Source organism: Chaetodon trifascialis, chromosome 7 (genome assembly GCF_039877785.1).
Source record: "Chaetodon trifascialis isolate fChaTrf1 chromosome 7, fChaTrf1.hap1, whole genome shotgun sequence".
Lineage (NCBI taxonomy): Eukaryota > Metazoa > Chordata > Actinopteri > Chaetodontiformes > Chaetodontidae > Chaetodon > Chaetodon trifascialis.
The window spans coordinates 29,466,876-29,481,016 of NC_092062.1; the positions used below are offsets into that span (position 1 = coordinate 29,466,876).

At 46.4% G+C, this 14,141-nt stretch overlaps 1 protein-coding gene across 1 annotated transcript; it reads left to right on the forward strand.

Annotated features, from left to right (window-relative positions):
• The first annotated feature begins 9,391 nt into the window (after positions 1-9,391).
• On the forward strand, positions 9,392-13,965 carry hapln2 (hyaluronan and proteoglycan link protein 2). The gene is made up of 6 exons (XM_070966533.1): positions 9,392-9,677; positions 9,889-9,993; positions 10,905-11,261; positions 11,440-11,556; positions 11,649-11,831; positions 12,924-13,965. The coding sequence occupies exons 1-6, from the start codon at positions 9,518-9,520 to the stop codon at positions 13,199-13,201; spliced, it is 1,200 nt and encodes a 399-aa protein (XP_070822634.1). The 5' UTR covers positions 9,392-9,517; the 3' UTR covers positions 13,202-13,965.
• Positions 13,966-14,141: the final 176 nt, after the last annotated feature.

The following is a 14,141-nucleotide window of genomic DNA, read 5'->3' on the forward strand; positions in this document are numbered from 1 at the left end:
TTCTTTTTAACCAATCATTTGTCTTCAAACTCTCACTGCCTCCACGCATCTCTCTCATTGGATGATTTGAAGAAAAGTTATCATTAATGCCTTATTCCATTTCCGGATTGTTAAATTTAGCAGAGCTTACAGTAAACATTTCCTCCTAAATGATCATTTATGATTTCTTACAGCTTCTAAACCAACATTAACTCATTTGGCAAACACTGAACATAATTCACTGTTAATTTTAGCTGCATGCAAAGTGAATAAAGAAAATGCTCGTCTGCCTTAACGATGCAGTTTACACATTGTCTTAACTGCTGATTTATCAAACTGGAGTTCTGTTGAGTAAAACATGATGCTGAATGTGGCAGGAGACCTGAGTTATATATAAAAAGTGCATTTTGTCAAGTGATGAACAGAAAGCAGAGCGTGACCTTTCCTATAATCCATCACAGGGCGCGTTGATAGAGGAGCCCTTCACAGGCCGTCACGCAAGGATGACGAGCTTTTCACAGCCAGGAGAGATATCCTCCTCCTCCTCCAGCAAAATCAGACTGAAACACGGACTGATGTTAAACTACGACTGACATGTGACATTAAATAACATTTACAGTTTAGACTGAGCTTTATTTCAAATTCCTGCCAAAGCGAACGCTGGTGCGGTGACTGATGCTCTGAAGTCAATGAAACGAGGACGTTGCTGTTAGAAAACATGTTTAAACAGAGTGGAGGCTGCAGTGCTGTCAGAAATCAAACATCAGAGTGACGCCATCATGGACAAAGCAAACAGAAAAAGATAAAAGCACTGTGACGCTGTTGTGGATCAATAAACTGAAGCTCTAAGATCAAATGAACGATCTGATGAAGTGAACTGTATTCATGAGGAAGCAGATGAAATTCAGTGGAAACTCTGCAGAACGTCACGTCCCTGTGGGTCCTCTGGGACTGACCGCAGTCACTCAGTGCAGCTGGACGTCGTTGATCCACAGCTGCAGCCGTTCAGTCTGTCTGCACCTCCTCACCCCAGGCTCTCCTCACCCCAGGCTCTCCTCCCCTCAGGCTCTCCTTACCCCAGGCTCTCCTCAACTCAGACTCTCCTCCCCTCAGGCTCTCCTTACCCCAGGCTCTCCTCAACTCAGACTCTCCTCACCTCAGGCTCTCCTCACCCCAGGCTCTCCTCACCCCAGGCTCTCCTCACCCCAGGCTCTCCTCCCCTCAGACTCTCCTCACCCCAGGCTCTCCTCACCCCAGGCTCTCCTCCCCTCAGACTCTCCTCACCCCAGGCTCTCCTCACCCAGGCTCTCCTCACCCCCAGGCTCTCCTCACCTCAGGCTCTCCTCACCCCCAGGCTCTCCTCACCTCAGGCTCTCCTCACCCCCAGGCTCTCCTCCCCTCAGACTCTCCTCACCCCAGGCTCTCCTCACCCAGGCTCTCCTCAACTCAGACTCTCCTCACCCCAGGCTCTCCTCACCTCAGGCTCTCCTCACCTCAGGCTCTCCTCACCTCAGGCTCTCCTTACCCCAGGCTCTCCTTACCCCAGGCTCTCCTCACCCCAGGCTCTCCTCACCCCAGGCTCTCCTCACCTCAGGCTCTCCTCACCTCAGGCTCTCCTCACCCCAGGCTCTCCTCACCTCAGGCTCTCCTTACCCCAGGCTCTCCTCACCTCAGGCTCTCCTCACCCCAGGCTCTCCTCCCCTCAGACTCTCCTTACCCCAGGCTCTCCTCCCCTCAGACTCTCCTCACCCCAGGCTCTCCTCAACTCAGGCTCTCCTCACCCCAGGCTCTCCTCACCCCAGGCTCTCCTCCCCTCAGACTCTCCTCACCCCAGGCTCTCCTCAACTCAGGCTCTCCTCACCTCAGACTCTCCTCACCCCAGGCTCTCCTCAACTCAGGCTCTCCTCCCCTCAGGCTCTCCTCACCCAGGCTCTCCTCACCCCAGCCTCTCCTCCCCTCAGACTCTCCTCACCCCAGGCTCTCCTCACCCCCAGGCTCTCCTCACCTCAGGCTCTCCTCACCCCCAGGCTCTCCTCCCCTCAGACTCTCCTCACCCCAGGCTCTCCTCACCCCCAGGCTCTCCTCACCTCAGGCTCTCCTCACCCCCAGGCTCTCCTCACCTCAGACTCTCCTCACCCCAGGCTCTCCTCACCCCAGGCTCTCCTCACCTCAGGCTCTCCTCACCCCAGGCTCTCCTCACCCCAGGCTCTCCTCCCCTTTTTGCTCATGCTGCCTTGTTTTATTCTCATGCTCTGTTTTGCACCTCGCACCCTTCACTCGTCACATCGCTGATTTACACACCTCATGTTGCACATTCAGTTTAGTATAATAACTTAGTTTAATTTGAGTTGATGAAATATTCCTTAATTGTTTCTAAAGCTCTGTCTCCCTTTTTGTGGCCACTACTTGAGCTGCCGAGTCATGACACGAATAATCAATAAACAGATGAAAGAGAGAGCAAACACTGATAGGTTCACCTGCTTCTGCTTCCAGACTTTTGGCAAACTAACTGCATGTCTTGTTATGTCTGGATCGCTTTTGATACTTAAGACATGTTCTGACTTATCCTGCAGTTCTTTCTAATAACTCTTGATTTTTGCAGCAGTATTTGAATGATTCTTGCCTGATTTGCCTCATGACTCTGAGAGGAAGAGATCAAATCTTTGGATGCAAACTTTTTCACAAATTGTGACAGGAATCCAAAAATTGCAGCCCTGCACTGTTGATGCCTCAATTTTGGGATTTCTAAATCAGTTTGCACATGAAATTTCTTTAAAGAAAGTAAATTATCTTTATTATTTTTGTAGTTTGTATATTTTGATACAAGCGAGCTCCTTCATAGTTTCATTTTCCATTCGTGCTGCTGTTTGTTTGAAAATGAGAGTTTACATTAGCTAACACCATTACAGTGAATGAATCCTTCTTTTCTGAGAGTTAAATGTCGCTGAAACCAACAGAAATAGCTGAAAATGAGCCCAAAGATGTAAAAAATGATCATTTAAATACCAAATATCAGCTCTGTAGTTCATCCATACGCTCATTTTTATCCTTTTCCTCTTGGCAGCTTATTAGATACGATCATTCGTTCCTTTGTCGGGCTGATTTTCGATGAACTGGTTGGATTACAGGGATTATAGTTCGTTTATTTTCTGCTGGACGTCATTCCAGAGTTCACTCAGCAGAAGAAACATGCACGAGTCTCGTGGTAGTAAAAATACAAAGCGCCCCAGTCATTCCTGTCAGATTGTAGATAAAACTAACAATTCCTAAAATACTTTCAATTACAGCAGAACGTCCCAACGCAGCCAGTCCTGCTCGAGACGTTGGTGGATCAGAAAAGTGCTATATAAAAACATAAAAAGTGTGAATAATCAAATGTGAAGCAGGATGTGTGAGCACAAAATGAATAATTCCAGTTATTAATGTGTGTACAAAAACACAAACATGTCATCAAACACTTTGAACAGCTTCGTGTAGAGATAACACAGCGCGGCACACAGCAGGCAAAGCTGCACTGCAGCTGAAATGCATCCACATATCTCTGCCCAAAATCAAAACAAAACTCTATTAAATCAAGCTGCTCAGTTAGATTCAATTGTCCATGCCGAACAACTTTCACTGTTTATTTTCTCCACTGGATTAAGCAGCAAGCTGACAGCAGCGAAGGAGCTGATCAGGACCACAACGTCCAGGAGCAGAGGCGCATTAAAGAACGGGGACGGATGTCGAGACTGTGACGGAGGTATAAAGACCAAGCTGGCAGGTAGCCTAATGCTAACGTGTTCACCATTAGCATGTTAGCAAGCTAACATTTGGTTATTAGCACATGAGACATGAAGATGGCGCTAAGAGAAGAATCAGGGAGAACCGGAGCTTTTCACCCTCACTGGAACCTGAATATGTGAAGTCGACGTTTCAATAAAAACCCACATATTTCAACCTGCTGGTGGCGCTAGAGGAAAAGTCAGGAGATGACTGCAGTCAGCAGCCTTCATCCTCAGGGGAACCGCGAATGTTTGAAGTTAATTTTCTGACAATCCATCCAACAGTTGAGATTTTGGACCAAAATGTTGGAGGTTCACCTTCTGAAATATGACATTGTTCCACAACATCAGAGTGCTTCCTGCACCTTGAGTCCACTTGATTACACCTTAAAGGAAAAATAATACAGAAATGTAACGTAATGTATATAATGACAAAGCTATGACGACATCCTGTTAACACTTTACTTGCAGGACTAGAAATGAAGTATTGTGTCAGTGTGAAGACAACAGAGTGGAAGCGCTGCTGGGTCTTCTTGTTGATTGCAACACAGGTGCTCTTTGGATACTTCAGGTACTTTGCACTTACTTCTCAGGTGAAGGGCTTGTTGCATATTGTGTCAGTGTGCTTTTGTTTGGTCGCAGTAGTGGATGAAGTATTCAGGTTCCTCCCCACTGACTTCTTGAGGACTTGCTGGTTGTGTCATGTGACTCTCATCAGGGACTCCACAGGTCCATGTGTACGTGCCACTGACTTTTTTCTGCCGTGGACGTGGAAGCTCCTTGTCACTCCATCAGTGCAGCAGGCTGGCTCCTGGGCCCCTGTGATAACACAATCTCCCAATCAGAGGTGGCAGGGCAGCAGTAGTAACACCATGGAGGCTACAAGAGGCCTGGCACCAGATGAAATGAGATATGAGCAAGACCAAACCTGCCTGTTATGTAGCACAGAGATAACATACATTAGGACGCTGCGCAGGTATTTCACACTGAACTTGCTAATGCACAGTGGAGCTATTATGCTGTGGTGGTGGGGGGGGGGGGGTCTGCACGCTCATTTCAGAGAGAGTATCTGAGCAATGCAAAGACATGTCATCCATGGGGTCATAGGAGCCTCTCTTTCCTAAAACTGATTATTAAATGGACTAAAATAAGCGATATTTGAGGTTTAAGTGTCATTTTTCTGTGGAGATCAGTGTACGTTATCACTTTTTCCCCAGAAGGATATAAAAAGTGTTCTTGTTCTAGGAGACTTGTAGATACTGTAAATATTCTCTCACACACACACACACACACACACACACACACACACACACACACACACACACACACACACTCTCTTGTATTGTCTGGAGGTTTTGTGTGCAGAGAAAAACAGCCCCAGCAGCTCCAGGCTAAACAGAGTAGGACAGGTATGTGAATGTTGACTTATCTCGTTCCCGTCTCAGATCTCTATCTACCTGTGTGACACGTGGGGCGTCGCCACGTTACAAAACTAACTCGACTAGTAGGTGATTGGTTGGCGAGCTTCAGGTCAACATGTTAGCTCTCCTGTTTCTGTTAAAATTGAGTAATATGCTTTTCACCAAAACAAGAAAAATAAAGTTGAAATAAAGTCACTGATGAGAAACGCAGGCAGAGTGGCCAATCAGTGACGAGCCTGCATGCCTGCTGGGAGACTGGTGACAGTCACGTGCCACACGCCTCACATGATCACCCCCCCCCAACAGTTGTGCAGTGAACATTTACTTCATAATAATTCGTTAAAGCAAAAAACCTGTTAATTTCCATTTTAAAGGCTCATCTTGAGCAGTTGTTGTGTTCAAGACTTTAACTGCTGCCCCTAATTTAATTTATACTTTTGCAAATTATTATTATACATACGTCATTTTTAGAGAACAAGGTATGTCCAGGTTCAGTTACCCAGCATTCATAGCGTGAAAGGACTCCTGAATGCAGCTGGTGAAAGACCCACAAAGGAGAGACCAGTGAGGGAACCAGTGAGTTCTCCTGAACTCTGCTCCTGTCGTTTAAGTTCATGTTCAGTTTTCACGGCGGTCACTCGACATCATTCACGTTTCTGCTCCCTGAGGAAAAGAGTGCAAAACTGTTTTCAGTCCCATCCTGCTTTTTTGAAAATGTTCATCGTTTGCTGTACAGTGAAGGGTCAAAGGTCAAATCCGGGTCCAACAAAAGGTACCCGCATTCACCTGCATGAATAGCAGGGGACACAGGTGACCCTCGCTCAGACGGGGGCTTCTCCCAGCTGTCAGGAACATTTGCTTTTCTAAACCCAGAGAGGGCAAATCTGTCACGACGCTCAGGCGCTGTCACTCTCGGCGGGGGCTTCAGGAGAAGGGGCTTCTGCAGGAATGTGAACAATGTTTGAGGGATAGCGTGTCGTTACAGGGGGAAGAGGGAAGCTTTCAGAGAGGTGCATACCTCTACCCACGAGGCCGCCTTCATGACCCCGCCGCCTGTCACGTCTCTCGTCAGGAGTCACGCACCGGCGCACCGCGCAACGGCATCTGGGCTGCAGGCGGAGCCGACCTGGCTGGTATCAGCCTCACTCATCTACTGTGCATGAATGTGAGGAACACTCAGTCATTTAGCACTTCACTTACAGACAAACGGCCGGTTATGGCAGCATGAATCTGCTGAAAATAAGAGCAGCAGATCTTAAATTTCGGTTCTTTCTGAATTTGTTTGACACAAACCTGAACAGCATGAATTAGTGACTCAGAATTAGTGACTTTAATAAATGATTCCCAGCGCCGCTCACTGCTTCAGGAGCGTTACCTCAAAAACAACTCGCAGGGCAGCGAGAACAAATCCATCAATCAAAGGGAAATGAAGCGTCAGAGCTCACCTGCAGGCCAGCAGAGCTCACCTGCAGGCTGGGTGAGTTAGTGAGAGCCTTCAGCAGCTGCAGAGAAGCAGGAAATCAGTCAAACCGAGACCTGAGAGACAAGAACCTGTGACAGATCCTCATTTTCTCTGAGAGAGAACAGAAGCTGTCAAAGCTTTCATCGTTCCTGTCGCTCCAGCTCGAGTCGAACTGACTTCAGTTCATTATGAAAGAATACAATGAACATTCGCACCACAGAACGCTTCCACACGATGCCACGATGAGGACATAATGTGAAAGTACAGAACGCACTGTGTGCTTCTCCACATACAACTGAGTCTGTTTGTCTTCATTTGACAGAGCTGACGGATTCATAATATGACATTTTCACCCTGGTCTGTTGAACTCACGTTCGACCTCCGACCCCACTTGTTAAGATTAGAGTCAGTGTTAGAATAAAACAAGTCTGAAGGCTTGAGGGTCACTGGCAGCTCTCAGCAGATTTATACAGTCCACATGCAGCAGAGGGCAATGTTTGTTCTGCTGTTTCACTGAGATTACTGGTGCTGATGATGAAGAGAGAAGAATGAAGCAAAAGGAAAGGATGGAAAGGTGTCGATAAATAACTGGAGGTGCAAAGAAATGTGACGGCTGTCAGCTGAGAATATGAAGAGACTGAGATACAGAAGAGAAAAGTGTTGTTCTGCATTTCTAAAGACGATATATTGATACGAGCTGTCTGATGTTTGGCCTGATGGTGGCAGTAGAGAGAAGGTCACGGGACGTTGTCGAGATATAATATGATGCTCTGGACCCACAAATTGACAGACTGTCGCTAAACATAACGAGATGAGAGAGATGAAGAACTGCAACGTAAGAAAACACGTGAAGATAGACAAAACACGCCAAGACGTGTGATTCAGTGCTCGAAAATGAGCTGACAGTAAGCATAACGTCCACGTTCATCAGCCTTGGATGCTTTGGACAGACAGATGCAGCGCTGCAGAGACAGTTGGCTGTTTTCACCTAGAGGTGTTTGGGTGAATACTAATTGGAGGGTAAGAAAGAGTCCCATTGATGACGGAGCACAATGGAGAAGCAACACAAGCAAAAACAGAAGAATCCCATTATTTCATCTTCTTTCCACATTGGCCGGTGTTTGTGTGACCGCCGCCTGCTGTCACTGCATGGAGACCGTGACCGTCACAATGCGGCCCTTGTGCCCGGGGGCCACGGCGGCAGAGGAAACTAGAGCCGACACAGCTTCCTCTCCCACTGCCCCCAGAGCCGTGTGGGCAATAACAAAGATGGCTGAATGCACACTATAGTCCTCTTTGGCAGCAGCGCTCTGGGAAAGGTTAGAGTACACAGGAAGGCTTGTTGTCCGCAGGGTTCAGTGATGGCTCATCATCGAATGCACTGTATGCCACAATATGCTGCTCCACGGCAGCAGCCAGCATGCTAATTTGACTTTTTTATTAGTCAAATGGGTTTAAAAAACTCATGAAAACCTATTAATACCACTTAAACTCACCGGCTACATTAGGTACACTTGTACAATCTAATATGATCCAGTACAACAACTCTGCTGTGACTTCTACCTTTATAACGCTTCTTTTTCTTCATTTATGGCCGAGTGGTTGGTGCTGTTTCCAATATTTTGCCCCTCTCATGTACGTATGTTAATGGGATGGACAGCTAAATTCTCCGGCAGCGTCAATAAAAAGTGAACATTATTAACTCTGTTAAGACAGAATTTCCACCAGAGCTGTTTGATTATTGTACCTGATGAAGTGGCCAGTGAGAGTGTTTTCAGCCTTGGACGCTAATTTCACACAAGAAATTCTCTTTTTACAGGAATTTTAAAACAATCTGTTACAGTTAGCTGAACGGACCCTTAAGAAGCAAACAATTTGTATTAAACTGGTGCAAAATACTGTTTGGCTTTCGGTCTGTGATGGACATGAAGACATGGAGACGTTCTGATGCGTTCTGGACTGTCAGGATTTAAAAGCGAGTCTGTCTTGCAGTACACAGACACTTTGTCCAGAACACAGTTAACGAGCAAGCTAACAAGCTAATGAGCAAGCAAGGTAACCACTAGCTAGCATAGAAGCTAGCAAGCTATTTTAGCTGCGCAGTGCAAGACTCCCTGTCTTTCTTTCTTTTCTTATGTGTGGTTCATGGCACCCATCCTCACATCCTCTGGAAACCTAAATCATAACTTTATTGACAGAAAGCAGGACACAGTTAGCATGTGGAAGACTGAACATAAACAGTTGCACGCTAACATATAAAAGCACAATCAGAAGAGGCAGTGACGTCAGCAGAGTGGATTAATGGATCCAAACTTCAGTTTTGGGTCTATTTTTTTGATCTACAATCAGATATATGATGCCCAGTGAGACAACTAGAGACAAAAGTGTGTAGCCAGTTTGTTGTCTTAGCCAAGCTAACAGCCAGTGACGATTTAAAAAAGCAAAAATAAAGATTCGGGTCTGAGGTTGGGTCTCATGTTGGGTGTTCAGGGTCAGGTGGTCATGATGCAGGTCCAGGCTGGGTTCGGGTCTTCCTCTCTAACTGTGGAGTCACTTTTTGCTCAAAAGGTTGATGAGATTAAAACGTTCGAGCCATTGAAAGCAGCGCAGCTTCTGTTTTCAATATTTTATAAATAAAGATTGGTTCACATTTCAACAATAAGAGCAGAAACTGATAAACTTCTTTCAGTTCTGTCTTTATTTTGTCTGACTTACGGAGAAGAAATCAGAGGAAACTAGAGACAAAGACAGCATCTCAGACGTTCATACGGTCAGTAACATCTGGAGCGGAGAGGACAACAATCCTGTTTACACACTGTTGACAACAGACTGGACCATATGACCGGAGTGAGCAGAGAGGGGGGTGAGGCTGAGGGAGAGATGGACTGGCTATGACAGCTCAACATTCAGGTCTGGGACAGGCGACCAAACAGGGATCGACTGTAGCTTCCACGTCCACAAGTTATGAACCATCCAAGACTTCGGACGCTCTGAAACATGTGGGAGCTCGCAGGAGGATGACCGGACATCTGCATCTTCTCAGCTTCACAGGTTTGAACTGCTGCTTTTCTTCTTTCACCACAGCTGAACTCAGACTAAAGAACAGTTTGTAAATCGCTTGCCGACCAGGAATCTAAAAAGTGCAAACATCCTTGGTTTATTGAAAGATTTACTACTATTAGTACGACCACAGTTTACTGCAGTTTGCACACCAAAGATGAATCTCAGTAAGAACTCTGTGCTGTTTTCTGATGAGCTGCAGGAGCCGGAGGAGCGACTCCCTTCATCATGAACTGTGCTGTGATTCTCATATTAACCTCGAGCTGCTTCACCTGGTCTTCAGCTATATACACCCCCGACAGAGCAGGTACAGCAGTGAATGTGATGAATGCTTGTCTGCTGCTGATGAATGAATGATGGCTCAGGAAGCGACCATCGAACTGCCTCTGAAACCTGTTGCTGCCCAGCATCCGAGCGCATCCAAACGTTTGTCACTTTTCTGATATGCAGGGTTTGAACTTCTTACTCAGATTCTCTATGAAGGCCTTTGCAGAGAGGCTGTCAGTGTGTACTGTTATCCCTGTTTGCACGATTTATAATGTCAAGACTAAATGATGCAAGAGATGCATAATTCCTGGAGAGAGATCAGGCAGCGCTCATATGTAGAGCCACACTTCTGCTGATGCTTTCAGTCAGTCTCATGGCTGAAATAAAGGTAGAAACACCTTAAAAGGTAACTTCTGAGGTGAATTACACAAGGCAGCGATGCGTTGCTGTCCATGCATCGTTGGCTGGGTGTGGTTTCCACTCCAACATGAAACAATGGCTCCTTGCAACAAAAAATACAAAAATACGACGTGTCCCATCAGCACTTTGAACAACAGACGCAGCTTGTTGTGTTGTTTACTGCTGTCTGTCAGAAGCTGTGAAAAGTAAGAGCGCCTCCTGCAGCTGTTTGCTTATCAGCTGATATCAATTCAACCTCATACCTGCACACCTTGAAGCTTTTAAAGACAAGTCCAGCATGAGTTGTCGTCAGCTTTGTGTCATTTGGTTTAAATTTATCCTTTAATGATTCCTTTGTGCTTGAATCACTTTTGATTCGAAATGTTCTACATGTTTTCGTATATTAAGTTTGTCTAAATTTGCACATGTAGTTACGGTATGTATCCATTCTCATTTATATACAGTTTTAGATTAATTCTGGTAATAATGGCTTTGAATAGCGTTACATTAATGACATCACATTCAGGAAAAAATGATCCGTTTCACCTGCAGCATCCAAGAAGCTGAAGTACCTCCTCGAGCCGCCTGTGTACGCCGAGGTCGTTGGCCGAAGGGGAGAAAACGTCACCTTGCCGTGCATCCTGAGAACCAAACCGAACCACTACAAAGTGAAATGGACGAAGCTGGAGCCGGGACGCGTCGGGCCGGAGAACATTATCATGATATCAAACGTACGTGCCTTCAAGCCATACGGCCACCTTGGGCCGCGGGCGTCTCTACGGAAGGCTCACACCATGGACGCCTCCCTGCAGCTCAGCCTGCTTGAGCTGGAAGATGGCGGCACGTATCGCTGCGAGCTCGTCAATGGCATCGAGGATGAGAGTGTGGTCATTACTTTGAGGATTGAAGGTAAGTGAGGCAACAGACCAACAAGATGTGTTAAATCTAACAACTGTTAAATGACATGAAACGTGTTTGAAGAGGGGCGTAGATGAGGGTCTGTGGGTAGGTGTCTTTGGATGATTTGATAGGACAGCATGTAACAGTAAGTATACAACCAAACACTGACAAATGGCTTCTATTCCAGGTGTGGTGTTCCCATATCAGAGTAAAAATGGCCGCTACAAATTCACTTTCCATGAGGCTGAGGAGGCTTGTGCTGAGCAAGATGGCACATTGGCATCGTACAGCCAGCTGTACAGAGGTACCACACGCTGTGCAAAGTGTGCATTTCCAGCCTTTAGCATGCTGTCTGCAGCTCTATCAGCTCTTACATGAGCATGTCTCCTCCTGCAGCATGGACGGAGGGTCTGGACTGGTGTAATGCAGGCTGGCTCCACGATGGGACCGTTCACTACCCCATTATTCATCCTCGACCTGCCTGTGGAGGGGAGCTGCTCCCTGGCATCCGCAGTTATGGACCAAAAGATAAGAATCACGACCGGTTCGACGCTTTCTGCTTCACCTCGCAGGCGTCAGGTAAGCTTTGAGCAGCTTGGATTGGGTCAGTCTAGATTCCTGACAGGAAGCGCTTTGAGTCTAAAGGAAAAAATATAATGGATAAAAATCTAAATAACAAATGTAAATGTCCAGAAAACCTCTAATATTAAACCTCTAATAGTAAACATTAGCTTCTGCTCTGCCCTGTCTTAGTTATTTAGACTCCTGACCACCAGAGGGCATCACCAGCTAATGTTCCCACCTGCAAGCTACACTTGCAGTGACTTGTTTAAACAGTATGATCTAACAGAAGAAGACCCTCATGATGCTGGACGTGGACGTTAACAAGCTCTGCTACAGCCGTTAATAAATGATCATAAAAGTGAAAAAAAAAGTGAAAAGTCTTGCGCCACCATGAGGTCGAGAGATGTTAGATCATAAACTGTGGTTGGGCGTGGTCAGAGGTGTGCTCTGTTGAATTAGCCACGCCCAGTAGTGATGTCACAGCGTCCTGGAGTACACCTGTACGTCAGTTAAACCACTGGAGGTCAGCAAAGACAAAGATTTATAGAGGTGCTGCATTGATCATTTAAGATTTTCTTAAACCTGATTGATGCACCGTAACACAGATTTATAGGTACAAATATGCTGAGAATCATTTCACTGACGCTGCCGGTGTTTAGTTGTAGTAATTTCATGAGCCGTTTGCTTCGCCCTCAGCGCCCACATCGCACTCTTTTCAAACACTCATCTTACCGTCGCCACACAATGTGGATTTTCCTGTTAGTGCCAACAGAGCAGCACTGTTCAGTGTTGCATGAAGAGACGGATGTTAGCCATGCAGAGACGAGCTGACCTTTAGCAGCTACGGGGTGAGAGTGGGACTGATGGTAGGCTGACGGAGGACAATAAAATCTGTTGGTGAGACAAGCCGAAGAAGTTCATCAGTGGGAAAATACTTGGCTGTTTGAGTCCCTGGAAACTTCCTCACTGGTCAGAAAAATGTGACTAAATGAGTTTAAAACGAAGGATTTTAGAGCAGCTTCATACAGAACTATCAGAACATTCTGCTGATAACAAGCCGCTGGGTTGAAGCTCTCCTTGTGTTTCCATAAATCTCTCCTCTCACAGGCTCCCTCTCCTACATATCAGGCTCTTTCTCCTTCGAGCAGGCACAACACGCATGTAAGCGTCAGGGCGCCGATTTGGCGTTGGTCGGCCAGCTTTATTCCGCCTGGCGCTTCCAGAAGTACGACCAGTGCGACGGCGGCTGGCTGAAGGACGGCAGCGTACGTTTTCCCATCAGCAGCCCCAGAGAGCGCTGCGGCGGCATCCCTGAGGCGGGGGTGCGCTCATTCGGATTCCCCGACAAGATGGTGCATCTTTACGGCGCCTACTGCTACAGGTAGCCAGAAACACAAAACACATGTGCATCAGAGTCCCAGCAGAGCTGTGAGTGTGAGTAAGGAAGCCCGAGAGGCTCAGAATTCACTGCACAGCACAGACGGCGAGATCCACCAGAGGAGGAGACCTCACGTGTGAGGCTACAGACAGCAGTGGGATTCCTGGTTATGTCTGATCGTTTGTATTTTCAAAAGTGAATCAGCTCTGTGGTTTAGCCACTGAGCCTACGAGTGTTATTTATTGAAAAGAGGGATTTTTGAGGTTGATTATAAGTTTAAAGTCCCCATTTCCATATTAGCTGGTGGCAGAAGATTCTGGAGCTCAGAAATAATTTAGATTGCAGATGGAGCCTCACACAGCAGCTCTCAACTCTGATTTCCTCAGATATAAAGAGAAAAACAGGTTTTTCCAGGAGGCTTGTAGCTACTGGGCAGATGCTGGTAAAATCATCTTCAATGCCTCAAACTTACTGGTCAGTGAAACAGAATGTGACTTTATGTTCCACAAGCCACTTTGAGTTTGAGGTAAACGGTATAAAACGTCACACACACCCCATCGTCTTGCACTAAACTCGTAATAATGGCTGACATTTCTGCACGTTTGGTTAATTCGGGGTCGACGGCTGCGGCTGCCGGCGTGTCCATTAACACCAGACTGAGCTGCTTCACTCTGGAATGTAAGTAACATGGTTTCACTGGTGCTGGTTTATCTGTACATTAATCACGTGTTATTCAGTGTGTTCAATAAAGATATATCCACATATCAGCATATTGATTTGACAGTATATCATTTGTGCATTGGCTGTGTTGATCCAGGCAGCAAATGTGATAAAACTGCTTTTCTGGTGAGGTGATGTGTGTCCTGAACATATGCTCACCTGTGCAGCCGCCACCAACCTGTGGGACTTTACATGAAAACAACAGGTGTGACTACACCTGCATAAAT